Below are 17657 nucleotides of genomic sequence, written 5' to 3' on the forward strand. Positions count from 1 at the left end.
TTTCTAAGGCTTCCAGATCAGCCTTCTCTCTTTAAGTCCTCGGTTGTTAACAGTTTCCTGAGAGGCATTAGCACACGTTTCCTCCCGTGCATTTCATAATGCCTCAATGGGACTTAAATCTTGTCTTGACCTATCTGATGTGCGCTCCTTTTGAGCCCCTTCATAACTGTCCTTTACGTCTTCTCACTCTGAAGACGGCTTTCCTGGTAGCTGTCACCTCTGCCAGAAGAGTGAGTGAGCTCCAGGCTCTTTCTTCTAAACCTCCTTTCCTTTCTGTTCATCCGGACAAGGTGGTTTTAAGGACCCATCCTTCTTTCTTGCCAAAGGTTGTCACGCCCTTCCACATCGGGCAGACCATCACTTTGCCCACCTTCTTTCCTCCTCCACATCCTTCAAAAGAGGAAGAGAGGCTCCACCGTCTGGACCCAAAACGTGCGCTCTCGTTCTGTCTGAAGCGCACACAGCAGTTCCGGGTGGATGACCAGCTCTTTGTTGGCTACATGGGTGCCAAAAAAGGTCGGGCCGTGCATAAACGAACCGTCTCTCTGTGGGTCGTTCTGTGCATCGAAGCATGTAACTCTTTGGCTAAGAAGGAGCCTCCTGTGGAGCTGCATGCCCATTCTACCAGGGCGACGGCAGCCACTACTGCCTTGCGACGCTGCGTCCCCTTGCCGGGCATTTGACAGGCAGCTACGTGGGCCTCGCTGCACACGTTTACCAAGCATTACTGCCTTGACAGTCCGGTCCGGAGAGACTGCTCCTTTGGCCGTTCTGTTCTCCGTGACTTTCTGGTGTAATCTATTCGTAGACCCACCTCCGGGGTTGGTATTGCTGGGGTATCTATTCTAAGGTAAGGAATCTATCACTAACGTGTCTCTTTCAGATGCACAAGTTACTACTTGTGTAACGATATATCTGTAAGAAACATTAGTTAGTGATAGATTCCTTACCGCCCCACCCATCCTCCCTGTTCTGCGAACTGATTTCTAGGGTTAAGGTCATCCCTTTCAGGGCCCTAGTTTCTTGGCACCAGTGGTCAGTTCTTGCATGGCTCTGCGTTCCTGGCGCGGAAAGTCGTGTACAGAACTGACGTCCGCACGCATTGGTGGCGCCTAATTAGTCTCCGTGACGTCATCTCAGCGCTTACGACGCCAGCGACGGACGCGGATCTACACGATGCCACCTACTGACGCGCAGGGGTACTGCTAGCAAAACTTTCTGGATACTTTTCTGACGCCTGGGGATATTCTAAGGTAAGGAATCTATCACTAACTAATGTCCCTTACAGATCTATTGTTACACAAGTAGTAACTTGTGCGTTAACGCCATCTCTTTTCAGACAGTTGGCTTTGTTTGCTGGTTTTCCGTATTTCCTTGTGTGTAGCCAGTTGTCTTTTATGCTGATGTTGGTATCCAGCAAATGTACTCTTTCGGCTAAGAAGACCATTATAAGACCGATGGTTGATTAAAATCCTCCAAACCTTTGTTGGACAGTTTTTGTTCCTTTTTCCCAAATGTCCAAATCCGTATAAGTCCATACAAGTCCATATTATATCCCTAATGTAGCATTCATAGGTTCTTGGTCTGTAGTTGTAAGTTAGAAGGCAGGTACGGTCCAGCTGTGACACGAATAGGTGTGCAATTCGAGGCTACCCATGTTCTGAAATTGGTACCAGTCATTTCTGAATATGAAATAGTTGTGGCTCAAGATGAATTCCGTGCACATGAATGAAGTATCTTAGACACGGTTCTGAGCTCCAGGGGATTTTGCTGGCTTTTGTTCCTTGTTCTTGTTTGTAATATTAGTGTAGAGTGACTTTACATTCATGGTTTCCAGTAGTGTTCCTCTTGATGGAGGGCTGATAACATTCAATGTGTTTTAGTAAACCAAAGGAGTCCTCGGTACAAATGGCTTCAGGCTGATTTTTTTACCCAGAATCTGATCTGGAGATGAACAGGCGTCCGTGCTTGTTCTCTTTATGTATGTATCTCTGGTAGCAACCTCTTTGTGCCTTTGGGTCATTTGGTGGTTTGTTGTTATCCTCTTAATTCCTCAGTTGCGCTGTTTGCTTGGAACATCCTACAGCTTGTGTAATGTCTAACAACTTCAAATATGTTGTGTGGTTCATAGATTCACTGATGTTCATTATGCCAACTGCTCTTCTTGTGTCTGCTGGTTTTATTGTGATTTCATAGTTGTCACACGGTGACTTGATGGCCCTTGTTTTTATTGCCATTAGGTTACATGGCTGGTTTGTTTGTTTCTCAATGCACTGATGGACGTGCTGTATCGAAATCTTTTTTCAAGTACATCATTCCTTTTGTTTGTCCTAATTTTTGCATGTGATTCATGTTTAGGTCTCATATTTTTCATTCTGTTTATTCCAGCATATTGCCGCGATTCCTCTGTGGTTTTTCCATAGTTTTTTCTCAGAAATTGAGCTACATGTAAATATTATAAATGTCACTTTTGTCATATTGCATGATTGTACTCTGTAAAGTTGCTAATTTCGCTTGTCTCCTTTTCTAGATGTGAAGCCCTCAAACGTGTTAATAAATGCACATGGGCAGGTAAAAATGTGCGATTTTGGGATTAGCGGGTATCTCGTTGACTCTGTTGCAAAAACCATGGATGCTGGATGCAAGCCATACATGGCGGTAATTACTTTTTTACTAATTTAGATCATTTATTGTAATAGTATTTTTCTCTCATAATATTGATTAAAGCATTAAGAAGAGGTAGGTATCAAATACAGATTGTTAATAGCTACCACATGGGTTAATAGGTTTATTATACATGTGTGTATATATTCCTACAAATGAACAGTATCAAAACTAAATCACCTTCATAGCAGGCCTTGCATTTAACATATTACGTCCAGACGTTAGTGGAACACAAACTCTGCTGTATCATTTGATGATGAACTTTCTTGATTTGACTTAGTTCTCTTTAATTTATAGCCAGAAAGGATAAATCCTGAAGTAAATCAGAAGGGGTACAGCGTAAAGTCTGATATCTGGAGCCTTGGAATCACCATGGTAGGACATTGCAGTCTTTAATGTTAATTAGCTTTGGTTCAGCAGGTGTTGCTAACCATGTTCATTTGTATCACCTTGCTTGAATGGTTCGTTGTGCACCTGCCTATACTTTGCATGTAATTATTTAAATTGTTTGTATACATTTGTGAAAAGGGTGATGATAAGATGAACTCCATTGGTGTGTTTGGAGAACTGTCTCCTATTGAATGAAACCAGTCGTACTTTTGTTGCAGTGTAGGGCTTCTGTCTTCCTCGCTGCAATCACTACTACAGGGTGGAGGGTGCAGCAGTACACCATGTTTGATGATTATTTAAGGTACACCTCACTGAAGAAGGTAAAACAGTTGGTGGGAAAGTATTGGCATTGGTTATCAGGTTACTTGGGACTCCACTTTTCCTGTTTTGGGCTTTCATCCTCCAAATCCTAGTTTTCAGGACCGTTAGTCCAATTCCTTCAACTGAGCTGAACAAAGGTTTCATTTACACTGGCTTGTTAAATGAAAGCTGTGGGCTAGAAATACTGTGTCCTGTTAACTTGGAGTCACTTGGTAAAAATTAATTGGAAAACAGTGATATTGTCTTGATGAGAATCATAAAAATTCCCAAGGCAATGCCAAGTGGCTCCAGAGCTGCTCATGATTTGAGGCGAACCAGAGAAATGAACTTGAGAGCAAAAAAAACTGTGTTGGAATTGTGTTGGCAATGACTGCTCCTGATCTCAAGTTTTCCTCTGAGCAGCCGTCGTAGCATTCTTAATTTTCATATAGATAAATTCATTATCACAAGAGTTAGACCACCTGGTTAGAGAATGAATTGGTTGCACTGGCACGTCTAGGCTTTTGTCGTGCAGCCAGTGATTGTTCCTGCTCTGACTCATCGATGACTACTGCGAAAAGCTAAAGGGTGGGTTTGAAAGTTTGGGGCTGGAACTGTTCCATGGGTTTGAATGGATCTATTCCTGCATTAGTGCAACCCTAGGGAACTCTCAGTATACATATTAGGTCAGTCTTATGCAAAGGATGAGCTCATGAGCTACGGATAGCTCTCTAGCCACCTAGAAGTAGCCCTATATGCAGGCTAACCTACTAAATTAGAAGCTTTTCCTTGGTTGAATTAATATATGCATGCCAAAATTCAAAAGCATGTATTAAACATAAAAGATTTGTCTTTTTTTTAACCCAGAAATTCATGTTTGGTGAAGAATTATTGAAGTGCCAAAATGGGTTTAAAGCTGATATTTGAGTGATAAATCACGCCGCTCTATGAGGACTTATTACTAAAATTATTACCTTGGCGCCAGGGGGATTGCAGGAATGGCTGTTATGTATGTAGAAGCATTCCACATTGACAGCCTTTTTTACATTGCTGCTGGCTGACATGTCTGATGAATTGAGTGGATCACTGTTGGTAGTCTTGCATATGGAGGCCCCCCCTTGTCTGATCTGGTCACTGTTACCACACTAATTTCTTTGAAATGTAAGTAGGTCTTATTGCTATAAAGGCTGGGAACCCCCGGTCGAGGCAAGAAGACCTCTTGCCTTCTGTTCTGGCTGGGGTGCAACGGAGTGGCAAGCCCTGCTGGTTTTATGCTCATCTGCACCATATTGGGATCGTAGACAGTGCCTGTAAGGAATCAAGTCAAAGGCCATAATAAGCCCTGTCTGCTTTGTCATTGGCAGTGACTGAAGGCTTTTAGCGACTGGAGTTGCTGCTCACAGATGTCCGGAATACTGCATTCATGGCATCCCTATGTTGATCGTGGCTCACCTGGCGGAGTTGTGTGTCAGATGTGCCTGGCGCTGCTGCATTGGTAGTTCAGGGTGGTTGGCACCTGTATGTATCATGATGTGGATGAGTGACTCCGCTGCTTTTAGTGTTGGGAGCCCGATGGTTTGTCCCGGAAGGGAAGAGGAAGTGCTGTCACCACGCTGTACTTATGCCAGCTCTTGGGAGACATGTGACTAAGGTTCAGGGCCTGAAGTCTTACTTCTTGATGCTAACTCTGGTTAAGGCTGCTAGCGGAAGAATCCTTCTGACTTAGAGTCTGGTACTAGGAGTGGAGTTTCAAATACGTAGCCTACTAGGCTCTTAAAGAACTCTGTCTGCTCTTCAATGACAGTGATTGAAAACGGCTGGGCACTAGAACAAAGTTTCAGCTCTGAGCAGCGAAGTTTATGGCTGCCGCCTTATTTACGTTCAGCAAAAACTGATGGTAAAATGTATTTCAACTGAAATTCCCATTCTTGCTCTGTAACACAGTAAGTCCTGGAATTTTTCCAGTTTTCTGAGAGCCCAGAGCTAGTTACCTTCAAAGATAGTGTCAAGGTGCCACTACCCATTGTAGTGTCCTGCTTCCTGGGACCTCCTGTCCTTTTCTGTGTTGTGGAAGCAGTACTTCTCCAGCACAGGCTCGGCCATCAGTGATGGCCTCAGGTGAGTTGGTCTACTGCAGCTTTATCAATGGAGAAGGCTGGCAGAGATCACTCTCCCAGACCTGTAAGACACTGTCAATGCTGATTCCTCAGGAGCTACACTTTACATTACCATACGCGGCCATTGTGGAGAAGCTTTTTGCAATTTATCGTTTGTGGCTGAATGTGGAAGGCTATTGCGAAAGTTATATACATCTTTGGGCGATAGGTTCCAAATTCAAACAGATTTTATAGGTTTTGTCTGCTCAGCTCTTGTATTAAATATATCTTAAAAGGGGCTTATACCCTGCCTCCTTGCTTTCATTGGTTCCTTGTGCCTGCCATTTACTTTTACCTCATTTCTACTAGCTTACGCATACTGTTTCCTGTCGTGTGCTTCTGTTATCAGTTTCCTATCGACAAAGTACTGTTTCCATCCGCTTTTGGTGTACTTTTTAAAAATAATGTTTTGCCTGCTGTGCTTCTTTATCTAATCAACCCAGCATAATGCGGTGAGATAATCAATCTATCCCGCAGTGCATTTACATACTTATTCTCCCCCTTGCTGCACGCATTTTAAAGCTGCAGGTCGGCAACCATTTTCTGCTGTCATTATTACACGAGGCTTGGAACGCATTGTGTTTCAAGCCTTGCTTTCCCCCTTGCTGCACGCATTTTAAGTGTGCATGTCAACACCCTTTTTTTAAAATGTATTATTCACAAGGCTTAGAATGCATCGCGTTCCACAAAACCTTCAAGTTGTTTCCTATGCCCTACCATTTCCCGGTTTGAGACCTACATGAGGCTTACAAGGCTTGGAATGCATCCAAGCCTTGCTTTCAGCCGAGCCCGCCCTCTGCAAAGCTTCCTGTTATTTCCCTGTTTGAGACGTGCCCTTGATTATCCCCGGGGAACTTGGAAGTCGCTGATGGAATCAACTCCCAGACAGTGATACTCAAAGAGTCCAGGACCTGAAGAAGGCGTGCAGGCCGAATATGAGGTGAGTGTAGCCAGGCACAGCTTGTTACTTACATCTGGGCTTTTACAAGGCTCGCTGGTGTGAACATTGACATTGGCAGCACACCAAGGACTGCAGCTGTTGCCTCTTCCTTCCAGCCCTCATTGTCTCCGTAGCCCTCGCGCCTGCTGCTGACTCGACCTTTAATGGCTGTCATCCAGAAGATGCCTTGCAATGGCTGAAGATGATTCTGGATAACACTATTGTTCCTGTCACAAACTCATGGTGACATCTGATCTCTAGTAATTACTCGTGCTCTCTTGTTGCACATCACATCCCTTTACTTTTTTCATAGTCCCTCACTCTTTGCACATCCGCTTCATTCTTTTCCTCCCCTTGTGTTCTCTTTTATTTGCCCTTTCCTGCTGCACCATTTTTTTTGCGCCTTCTTCTTACCCAACACTTTATCCCCTCATCATTAGTTAGCCCCTTGCTATCTCTGCCACTGTCTTGATTAATGTTTGGCTTATTCCCTCACTCCACCCTTCTGTGACAACTCTTGCCTCTTACTTTTCGTCCTTTACTGATTCTTCATAAATCTTATCCTATTCTTTTTTTATTTCTATTATTTTTTGGCGGATGTTTATATATGTTCTAATAATGCCAAAAGGGTATCAGAACGCCTCACTTTTTATTACTTATAGCTTTTTACTTATTACAAAGTATAGGAGATGCACATGAACTAGGTGAAATCTAACGCATTTACCATTGCTTGTTTATAGTGTCTCTTTGCTTTTCAGCTCTAATTTAAATTTTTGTATTGGTTTGGGGTTTATAGGTTGTTCTTGATACAAACCACTGCATTTATTAATTTTTATTTTGCCTTAATCAGGCAGCGATAAAATGATGCGCAGGTTTGACACCAAAATTCTTGTAACAGCATTGTAAAAATAAAAGAATGTAAGTCTGTATTTTACAGATCTGTGAGGATAATTCAAAGGGTATCTTGGAATGCCAGTAGTTAAGTGGGATGAAACAAAAGAAAATATGTTATTACTGAGTGACATGATTTTTAGAAACAAAAACCAGGACAGCTCTAGACATAGAAGTAGGACTAAACTTTGACACTCACCACGGGCGTTAAAGTATCACAAAGACAACATCTGAGACATAGCATTGTTTGAGTGTAATCGTCTTGTCGATTAAAAAAGACTACAAATAAAACAAGTGTTTGAGAGATTGTGCCCCTCGTTCAGTTTCAAAAAGTTAAGATAAGCTTACATTCAATCTGATTTTCTTCGCATTGTTGTACTTTAATAGCTCTACGCGAAACTCATGTTCTTTACTTTCGTGTAATTATGTGAAATTTCGGGAGAAATGGATGTATTTTGCGGCAAAAAATAGCGCGAAAAACAAGTGGTGTGAGCAACAGCCGAGCGTGTTCAGGCTGTTCACATTATTCCCACCTGCTTGTGGTAGAATTATGTCGTAAACAGCACATAATCACATGATATACTTGCTGCAATTTTGCAGAACATGCGTAATGAGTAAATCTGTAAATTATGGAATTTACGCCGGTGGAATATTATTTCACCGGGTCCTAGACTTTTAGTCCTGTGTATATGGTGAAACAAGACTACAAGTACCAGAAAGGGAAAAAAAAATCAGAAGACAGGATACGTTTCCATTTATGCTTCTGTAAGAGGGAAATGAATGTTGCCGAGAGATTATTGGTTTTGGTTGAGCAAATGGCACTATAAAATCTAGATTGGGAAAGGTATGTGCATCTACAACACTGAAATGGCCTGATGGTTTACCCCTGGTATTGATGAGTCTTAGAAGCATTCCGCACTTAATCCCCGTGGGCTGATTGAAATGCCTCCCGCTGCCGCCACACCAAACCAACCAACAACCCACCCCCATCCTCTCCAATTGCATGAGGCTGAAGCCCTTCCAAGTGGACCTTTAATTCTCAGTTAGGCCCTTACCAGCCCTGTTCTGACTTGAGTGCCAGAGGCCGTCTCTTAATCGAGTGAATGCTGATTAACCCGTCATGGCACCCGATGTGCAACATGAATGAGGCAGCCCAGCAGGATGCTCTTTCCAGCTTAGAACTTCTGTCTCTGGTGTGAGAAATGGGTCTGTGAAAATGTGAGCTGCCATGTACATGCTCACCTGGTCCTCTTCAAGAACAGGGACATGTACTTCACAAACAAGCATTTGCATTGCATTAGGTCTTGCCTTTGGGACCTTATAAGTTTGTAGTTATGAAGCACATAATCAGAAGAGGGAAAGAGATAACCATCTAGTGACTGACTGGCACGAGGTGAAATCAGAAAACCTAGGTATTTTCCTGGCTTCTCCGTTTGAATAAACTCTGTGATCCTAGGCAAATATTTTATTCCACTGTGCTTCCTTTTACTTTATTGCATTTGAGAGCACTTTGCAATATGTGCTATACGAGCACCTCTCCTGTATCTGATTTAAATAGACTATAAAGTTTCTCAATTTTAAATTCTAAGCCACATACAGGGTGCACATGACCGCTGACTAGCCTCTTTATTCATTACTGCCAGGCGGTTGTGGAGGGTAAAGAAGAGATCGTTCACATAGATGTGAGTAGGAAGGGGTAATGAGGCTGGCTTAAATGTTTGAAGCATAAGACAAAGAAGCCTCATACAAAAGGGCAGGAAAAGCCCTTCTAGACTCTGCCGGATGGCTCAGATCTTGTTTGTGGGTCAAATTCCTATGTAAATCTGGCAAACTAATATTTGCAGAATGTCTGTGCCCTGTGTTTGACAATGAAAGATTTTGTTCTTATCGTCAAATGAAGTATTGTTTTGTGGTGTTCGCACACACGTTTTTTTTAGATCGTCTATGATGCGATGATCCATGCACTGTAGACAATTAAGCTTCATTTGATTGTTTTGAGTAGTTGGAATAGCTGCCCTTTATGATTACATTAAGTAATTTACAGCCTGCATCTTAACAGAGAAAGAGAGCCATTGACAAAAGAAAGTGGCAGTCCATGTACAAACAGGATAATGGATGATCCTGTGCTGACCATGAACATGGCTCACTACCTGTGAATGGTAATTTATTTACTTTTACAAATTAGTCAATCTTGTGAAGCAGAGCAAGATAAGTAAAAACAAGTTCACAATCAACCCCAAACAGCAACTGCGAGTCTACTTCAAAACAACGACAGAAAGGCACTCGGGAATAACATGAAAACACAGCCATGCGTGTGTCAAGAAAACTTGAAGCATTACAACTTATTGCTGTGATACAGCCAAAGACGGATGATCAAGAATAGATACAACCACGTTGTCCCATTTGTAAAAGGGAGACGGTGAAGTCGTACTTCCGATGCGGCAGAGACAGGAAAATGGTCATTCTTGTGTGTGCGCTCACGTGAAACAACTAATGATACAGAGGAAGGACAAAACATTGGAAATCCTTCCTCTTGACACTGAATCTAGCACCAACTTAAAAGGGAAGACTTTCACAGTGACCACTGCACAATATTACTAGAGTTGCAAAAAAAAAATAGACTGTCGTATTGCAGAAATAAAATTAAAAGCAATGTTGTGTAATATGTTTCTGTTTTCAAAATAGTATGTCACTCTTGTCTGCTTTGCACAGTGCCTGAAATTTTTAAGTTAAAGTCTGAATATCACTCACTGACATGGAACGCTTATTGTGCCTTAATTGCAGGGATTTGAATTCCTGATTGCAGATTTTCTCGTTATTTAGTGATAACTGAACCATCCTGTCATAGCTAAATTACAATTATACTTTTTACAGCGAGGAAGACACCTCTGGTTTATGGCATGACATGACTTGAGAGGGTGATTCCATTGGCCCAGTTACAACTCTTTGTATTGATACAGCCAAATGCAAATGATCAAGAATACATCCAACCACTCCGTCCCATTCCTAAAAGAGAGATGGTGAAGCCGTACTTCCCATGCGGCAGAGACCAGAAAATGCTTGCACGTCCGCTCATGCACAACAACTAAATGATAGAGGAAGGACAAAACATTTACAATCCTTGCTTTTGACATTGGATTGAGTGTTGTCTTAAAAGGGAAGACTTTCACAGTCAACAATGCACAATATTATTAGAGTACCAAAAGAAAAAAGACACTGTTGTATTGCAAAAATAAAATTAAAAGCAATATTGTGTAACAATGTTTCCTTTTTCAGAATAGTGTATGTTTAAATCACAATTTAGTTCTTTGTAATAGAAATGAGTGTAAATACAATCGCGATAAGCAGGAAAGTGTTACCTGTGGGCCAAGACAAAACATCTGAGGATATATATGGAATCTTGCCAACCGGCAATGGGGAAACAAGACAAAACAAGGCCATTCCCCCTTAAAAGGAATCCCAAAACCAAACGCATATACCATACCAAAAAAAAACAACTGACAGTCGACATAGAACATTGCAAAAAAGCTAAAAAAAAACACAAGCAGAGGAGCAGGAGGCATAGCGAGGGGGGTAGCACTAACAGAACTGTGGCATTAAGAGGAGGTGGGAGGGAGGAATGCTATAGTAAAATGTAAGCAGCAATGGCACCAAAGCTGAACACAGGCAAATAGTAAGAGAACAGGAAAACAAGAAAAAGATAGTGCCTCAAAGAACAGATAAAGAACCATAGCGTAGAGACAGTACTTAGTCTCTGCTGCGTGGGAAGAACGGAAGAGAAACAAGCATTTGCAATGCATTAGGTCTCGCATTTACGCGAGTTTGAGCTATTGACATTGCAAATAACAATGCATATTGGCATTGTCATTTACAATGCCAATAGCTCAAACTCGCGTAAATGCGAGACCTAATGCATTGCAAATGCTTGTTAAGGATAGTTATGGCAAGGAACGACTGTTCCACTTTGGATAGATGTTTTGATTTAATTCAACCTTAAAAGTCAGCAGGGTGTGTTTCTTTTTAAAGTAGTTTTTTAGAACTTCACCTACATGTTTACCAAATGACATTATATGCGTGCTGTTGTGCCTTCTGTTGAAAGCCAGATACCAAATTGCAGTGCATGTTGTTTATTATGGCACCACAGATGTTTGTATAACAAGGAAAAGGAAAATTGCGACCTTCTGTAAGAAGTTACAGAACGCTGTGGTTGTTTAAGGAAGTTTCTAGATTATTACCGTGCACAAAAAGGAATCATTTCTGACGTGTATGGGGCAGTTTCTATATTACTGCTTTGTTCTTTTCTCATACACGGTACTGAAATGTCACTCATAAAAAATTAAAACCGAGTAAATTGGCACACATAAGCAAATAAAAATTAGCAGCAATACAGCTACTTACAGGGACCATCCGTGAATCAAGCCTCATGTCCGTAGCTGATCGTTAACGCATGCTATTGGTTCGTAACGTAGGTACTTCCGGTCGTTTAACAACCAATCTCACGATTTAACGGATTCTGAGGGTAATCTGGAGGGGGCGGTACTGCTAATGTGTAAAGTGGCTCGGGATTGGAGCATTGGAGATATTCAGCCACTATTAGCGCATCACAGTCCCGAAGAGCTGATAGGCTGTAGAGTCTGCATGTGCCTTTTGGTTGGACAGACCAGGGTGTACTGCTGCCGCCTGCTATTGGGGTGGAAGGAGGATTTGGCACCCAGTGATAATAGTGAACGATAAATTTGTCTTTGAATTCTTTACGTGGGCATGTGCACCCAGCTCTCGTTTTTTGTAGTAAATTGAGAGTTTGTAAACTTTAAAACAAGCAGGAAGGGGGTGGCAAATGGTGTTCACGGGCGCTTTGATGTCCTCAGTGGCTGCGCGGCTCACTGAAAACATCAAAGCGCCCGCGAAATGTAAGTTATCGCAATCGCGATCACATTTCAAAGCGCGGCTGTGTGACAGGCGAAAGTGAAAGAAAACGACTGCTTTCAGGCCACCAAATGGTGCGCCTGAAAGCACTCGTTTGCACTTCCAAAACTTGCTTACTATAAGTCTCGCCAGAGCAGCGCTAAAGCGCTGTCTCAGGCGAGACCTAAAAGGAGGGACAAAGAAGCAGGATTGACCACTAGCATGCAAAGATATTCAAAGAACACTGACATAGACAAATGAAAAGCAATGAGTGGAGTTGGAACTCAACAAAGCATATACAACAAGTCGCTAAGCAAAAGCGCATGCGCTGTCTACGCTCGACCTAAAAAGTACCAGGGCAGTCCGTAGAAAACCGGAACCTCTGGTCACTATGGTATTAGGAATCAAAAGCAAGTACAGCAGTTAGACTGCATAGAGTTACAGTTGCTTAGGGCAAATCAAAAATGAAGAGAATCACAAATATTCACGCAACTGTCACAGACTAGACATTGACTCTTCGTTTAACAAGTTTTAAAGATTCAATTGTGGTTTTTTTTTTGTCTCTTTCAGATTGAAATGGCGATCCTCAAGTTTCCGTATGATTCCTGGGGCACCCCATTCCAGCAACTAAAACAGGTGGTGGAGGAGCCCTCACCTCAGCTTCCTGCAGACAGGTTTTCAGCAGAGTTTGTTGACTTTTCATCACAGTGGTAAGTCTCCTTGCAGACTTGTGTGGTAATCTCATCATTTACCTGCAATATTTATTTACTACTGCATAAATGCATCGGACATCAATAATCAGCCTAATTCGCAATAGTATGAAATGTTGCACGTTAAAGCAACGCCTCGTTATTTTGGTCTCAAGGGTATTCACTACATGGTCTGTAGGAAACAAAATCACTAATACCAAACTTTGAATTACAGATACCTCGGGGGCACTTTCATTTACTTGTGTAATATTTGCGAACCATTGTAAGATTTAACTGTTACAATGAGGAATATCCAAGGAAACAGCATTTTGCTCACTGATTTCCCCATATTCTCCTCTTTTGTAAGGGCACATTTCCCCAGAAAGGTTTCCCACTTTAACCAGACAAGTTGTGTGAGGAAAAAAAGGTGTTCTGTTTTTTCTGTACAACTAGTAAACCCAGTTTGGCTTGTAGGAATTGCTGTCCGAATTTGGTTTTGCTTCAAATGTATAATTAGCACCAGAATAGCATGAATTAAGGCAAAAATTGAAACAACATTGGCGCCTTTCACACGGTGCCTAGGATAAAGAAAGATATAAACTTGCACTGGCCCAATACCATAAAAACATTAAAACTTCCCGTAGAGCCCACATAACGCAGCAACTTGGAACAGGCAGGGAATGCCCCCAAAATTCTTTATCAGATTTTTAAAACTTTCACTAATCCCAAGGCATGTGATAACAAATAAAACACCCTCTCAAGCCCAATGCGACAAACTAGCAATACACTTTACCCAGAAAATTGAATTGATTTATAATAAAATCACTTCTGCCGAAAGTCCTCAGATTGACTCCACGGCAAACCATCCTGTGTTCACAGATAATGCACAGAGGTTAGATAAATTCATGGCACTTAAGCCTGAGGATGTAGAGGTGCTACTAAAATCTATAAAATCAGGCTCCCCGCTGGACATCATTTCAGCTAAGACCACTAAACTGCTCGCCAAACAGCTTGCTGCCCCCATTTGTTCAATCTTTAATTGTTCTATAGAAAAGGGTCTCCTCCCCTCCGAATGTAAAGTGGCACAAATAATCCCCATCCGCAAAAATCTTAAAGCCCCTATGGAGGATGTATCCAATTATCGACCCATTTCATTGCTACTCCTCCTGAGCAGGGTACTAGAAAAACATATCAATAAACATCTGTTGGATTTTGTCGAAGCCTCGAACTGTCTCAATCCATCTCAGTTGGGCTTTCGACCCAGGCATAGTACGGAGTCTGCTTTGATTGAGGTTACTGACAGTATTAGAATGTCCCTGGTCAATGGACAAGCAGTGCTTCTGGTGTTGCTTGACTTATCGGCAGTCTTCGACACGATCTCCCATCAGATTTTGCTAAGTAGACTTGGGGAAATAAGCCTCCAAGGTAGCGCTCTGCAATGAATGACAAATTTTCTGTCGAACAGAACTCAAACTATAAATCTTGGCCCTTTCTGTTCAAAGACTACTAAACTGAGTAAAGGAATACTACAGGGCTCCTCTTTGAGCCTCACCCTATTTAACATCTATGTTGCTCCCTTAGCGGGATTACTAAGGCATTTAGGATTTGTTCTAATGTCCTACACTGATGATACTCAGCTCCTACTGATCTTTGATAAGAACAATCCAAATGCCTAGTCTACCTTCTCGGAAGGTATGCAGACCATTGCAGGCTGGATGCGAAACAAATTTCTCCAGCTTAATGCGGGGAAAACCGAGATCATGCTGTTTGGAGAGGCATTGCCAAAGTGGTCCCTTGGGTGATGGCCAGAGGAATTGGGCATTACACCGATTCACAAACTAGTGGTTAAAAATCTGGGTGTCCGTGTGGACCAGAAATTGACAAGGAAGAAGCACGCTACATGTACCGTTGGATCATGTTTCCATGTGCTTGGTCTCCTTCGGAAGGTATTCCCCTTTTTCCCTCTAACCACGCGGAAAACACTTATCCAGGCATTAGTGTTAAGCCACCTGGACTATTGCAATGCCTATGTGTAATCCCAATGATACCATACCGAACACTAGTGTCATAACAATTCCTTATAGAAGTCAAAGCATTGTCTTCCTATTGCCTGCACGTTTGTGTTCACTTGTGCATCTTACCCCCAAGATTCAGGTCAGCATTGATCAATCGATTGTTGGAAGGTGATAGTTCTTGTCTCCGAGTCCTTCATTGAATGGAAACATTCTGTTACGAAAGCTAGAAAAGTTTTCATTCTATATCCGGACCAGAGGCGAGGATTGTGCTTGTTCAAAGCTTATTTACCACTAAAGTTGGCATGCCTACCACCGGTTTAAAGTAGAATCATTCAAACGTTAAGTCTGAGTACCAATCTGCAACATTCAGGTTGTCCTCCAACCGGGCCGCCTAGGGCAAAAGCTTTCGAGGCCATTTCACCCCGAGCGGAATGTGCTCCCAATTTGCAAGTGTCAATACCTGCCTCTTGGATGATCCGTCTCACTCACTATAGTTCGGAATGAGACTGCATGAAACAGCTTTCCAGTAGAAAAGAGAAGTTTTTAGTGGTCATGTCTTCTTAGGCTTTAATGCATCTCACCATACAAAATTTGGGGTGATCATCAAACACTCAGTAATAAATCAACCTTGAATTGCATTTTGTTCTTCTGGATACATGAAATGTAACCCCTTCAAGGGGTGCACACTCTACCTATAACATTGAGTTCTCCCTGCAGGACATTAGGCACAACAGCTTGGCTAACTTACCTGAAAGTTCCTACCTGTAAAGGTATTCATTGCTCCTCCTTGACAAAAAGAGGTTAAGTGCCTTGTTCACGTCCCAAAGGGCCAAGTACCTTCACTCAGGAGAAAGGGACAAGTCTATGCCTCTCATAAGTTTCTGTACTAATGGATGTTCCCCATAGATCGGAAGATTTCTTGCTGATGTAGTTGACCAGAACATATTCGCTGATCTATAAACCAACCCTTCAGAAATCAAAAATGACAGAAAGGGGAAGAAGAATTGGAGAAGCCAAAGAAAGTTCCACCAGAACTGGCTACCAGACTTGCAGCCACCAATTTGGCATCATAACTACCAGCTCTGCACTCCGTCTCATAAGCTTAGCTAATGTTCTCATGATCATGGAGAAGGGAGGAAATTCTTACTCCTTTTCTTGACTCCAATCCTGGAGAAAGGCGTCTGTCGCTACCGATTGAGGATGTGGTCTCCAGCTGAAGAACCTCTCCAATTGGTGATCCAGTGTTGACATGAATAGGTCTACTGTGAATCTAAGGTGTCTACAGACACCTTCGATCTGAGTTCCAGTCAAGAGCACACCTCCCTTGCATCAAGAAGACCAGAAGCGGAGGACACTTCTTCTCCTACTTCGCAGCCAAGACCTGGAACAACCTCCTGTAACACCTCGGAACCTCCCCATCTCTCATTGACTTCCGAAGGAACCTCAAGACATGGCTCTTCCAGATGAAACGGGCATGATCTCCTTCTCCCCCTGAGACCTGCCCTACTCAGCGCCTGCATACCCTCACGGTTGATAGCTACGCTCTACAAAGTCACATAACATAACTGTGAATGGGCTCCATCGTTTCTCCGTCACCTTGAGGATTAACGGGTTCAGTTTCTATAGACTCATATTTTGGAGATATCTGAGATTCCAGTCTGCCACTTCATAGGACTTGCCAGCAAGGTGTTCCGTTGTCACCAAGATGTTATTGTCCAGGCAGGAATGCCAGAAGTTCTGGGCCAATTCTGATAGTGCTTTCAATCGTGTCCCGCCTAGGTTATTGATTTAACGTGCTGCTGAAATGTCTATCTTCAGAAACACACATCACTGCGCTCTCTCTTTGGTCCAGCAATCCACTGCAAATGAGCCCACTGGAAGTTCTAGACAGTTGATATGTAACTGTTGTTTCTGTGAAGACCATTTCTCTCCTATAGATAGGTCACCTCACCAGGCACCTGAGGCACTTCTGCTGGCATCCTATTCTAAATCTGGAATGGAACCGAAGATTGCTCTCCCATTCCATGTGAGCCACCATCTCATCTCTCCTTTGGCATCCTCGGTCAAGGGGACCTGTTCCGATTATGTTAATCCTTTGCATAAATGATAAGCTTTCTTGCGTTGAAGTGCCCTGTAAAGGAGCAGACCCAGGAATATTGCTTGAATGGATGATGAAAAAATTCCTACTACTCGAGCAATTTGTTTTAAGGAGCTCTGTTCCTTAGAGAGAGTTTTGCAGAGCTTCTGTCTAATCTTCGGGATCTTCTTCGATGGAAAGTTCAGCGTGGTTTCATGGGAATCTATCACGAATCCTAGAAAAGTCGTTCTTTGAGCCAGGGACAGCAGCAATCTCTACACATTCATGATGAACCCCAGGCCTTCCAAGAGATGCACTGTAATTTGAAGATGCTCCAGAAGTTTCTTTGGGCATTGGTCTAGTAAATGGATATTGTCCAACTAGACTATCAAGCGAATCCCTTGGGCTCACAGAGTCTCCATTGCCGGAAGTAGAACCTTCATAAAGCACCAACGGGCCTACAATAGGGCAAAGGTAAGGAATGTGAACTCATATAGTTAATCCTTTCACATGAACTGTAGAAATCCGTGGTCTGGCGGTAAGATGGACATTGTGAGGTACGTGTTATTTAAGTCCAACCTCTCCATTCAGTCAGAAGGCCTCAATAAGTCCCCCAGGAAGTAGATTCCC

The 17657-nt window shown here is 42.6% G+C and overlaps 1 protein-coding gene across 1 annotated transcript in view; it reads left to right on the top strand.

The window, feature by feature from the left end:
* LOC146810323 (dual specificity mitogen-activated protein kinase kinase 6) overlaps positions 1–17657 on the top strand; it is a 419950-nt gene that overhangs the window by 330262 nt on the left and 72031 nt on the right. The window contains exons 8-10 of the mRNA XM_085617318.1: positions 2531–2658; positions 2962–3039; positions 12817–12956. Coding sequence (XP_085473444.1) covers positions 2531–2658; positions 2962–3039; positions 12817–12956 — 346 coding nt within the window. The remainder of the gene's footprint in view (positions 1–2530; positions 2659–2961; positions 3040–12816; positions 12957–17657) is intronic.

The sequence above is a fragment of the Triturus cristatus genome, chromosome 7 (genome assembly GCF_964204655.1).
Source record: "Triturus cristatus chromosome 7, aTriCri1.1, whole genome shotgun sequence".
Lineage (NCBI taxonomy): Eukaryota > Metazoa > Chordata > Amphibia > Caudata > Salamandridae > Triturus > Triturus cristatus.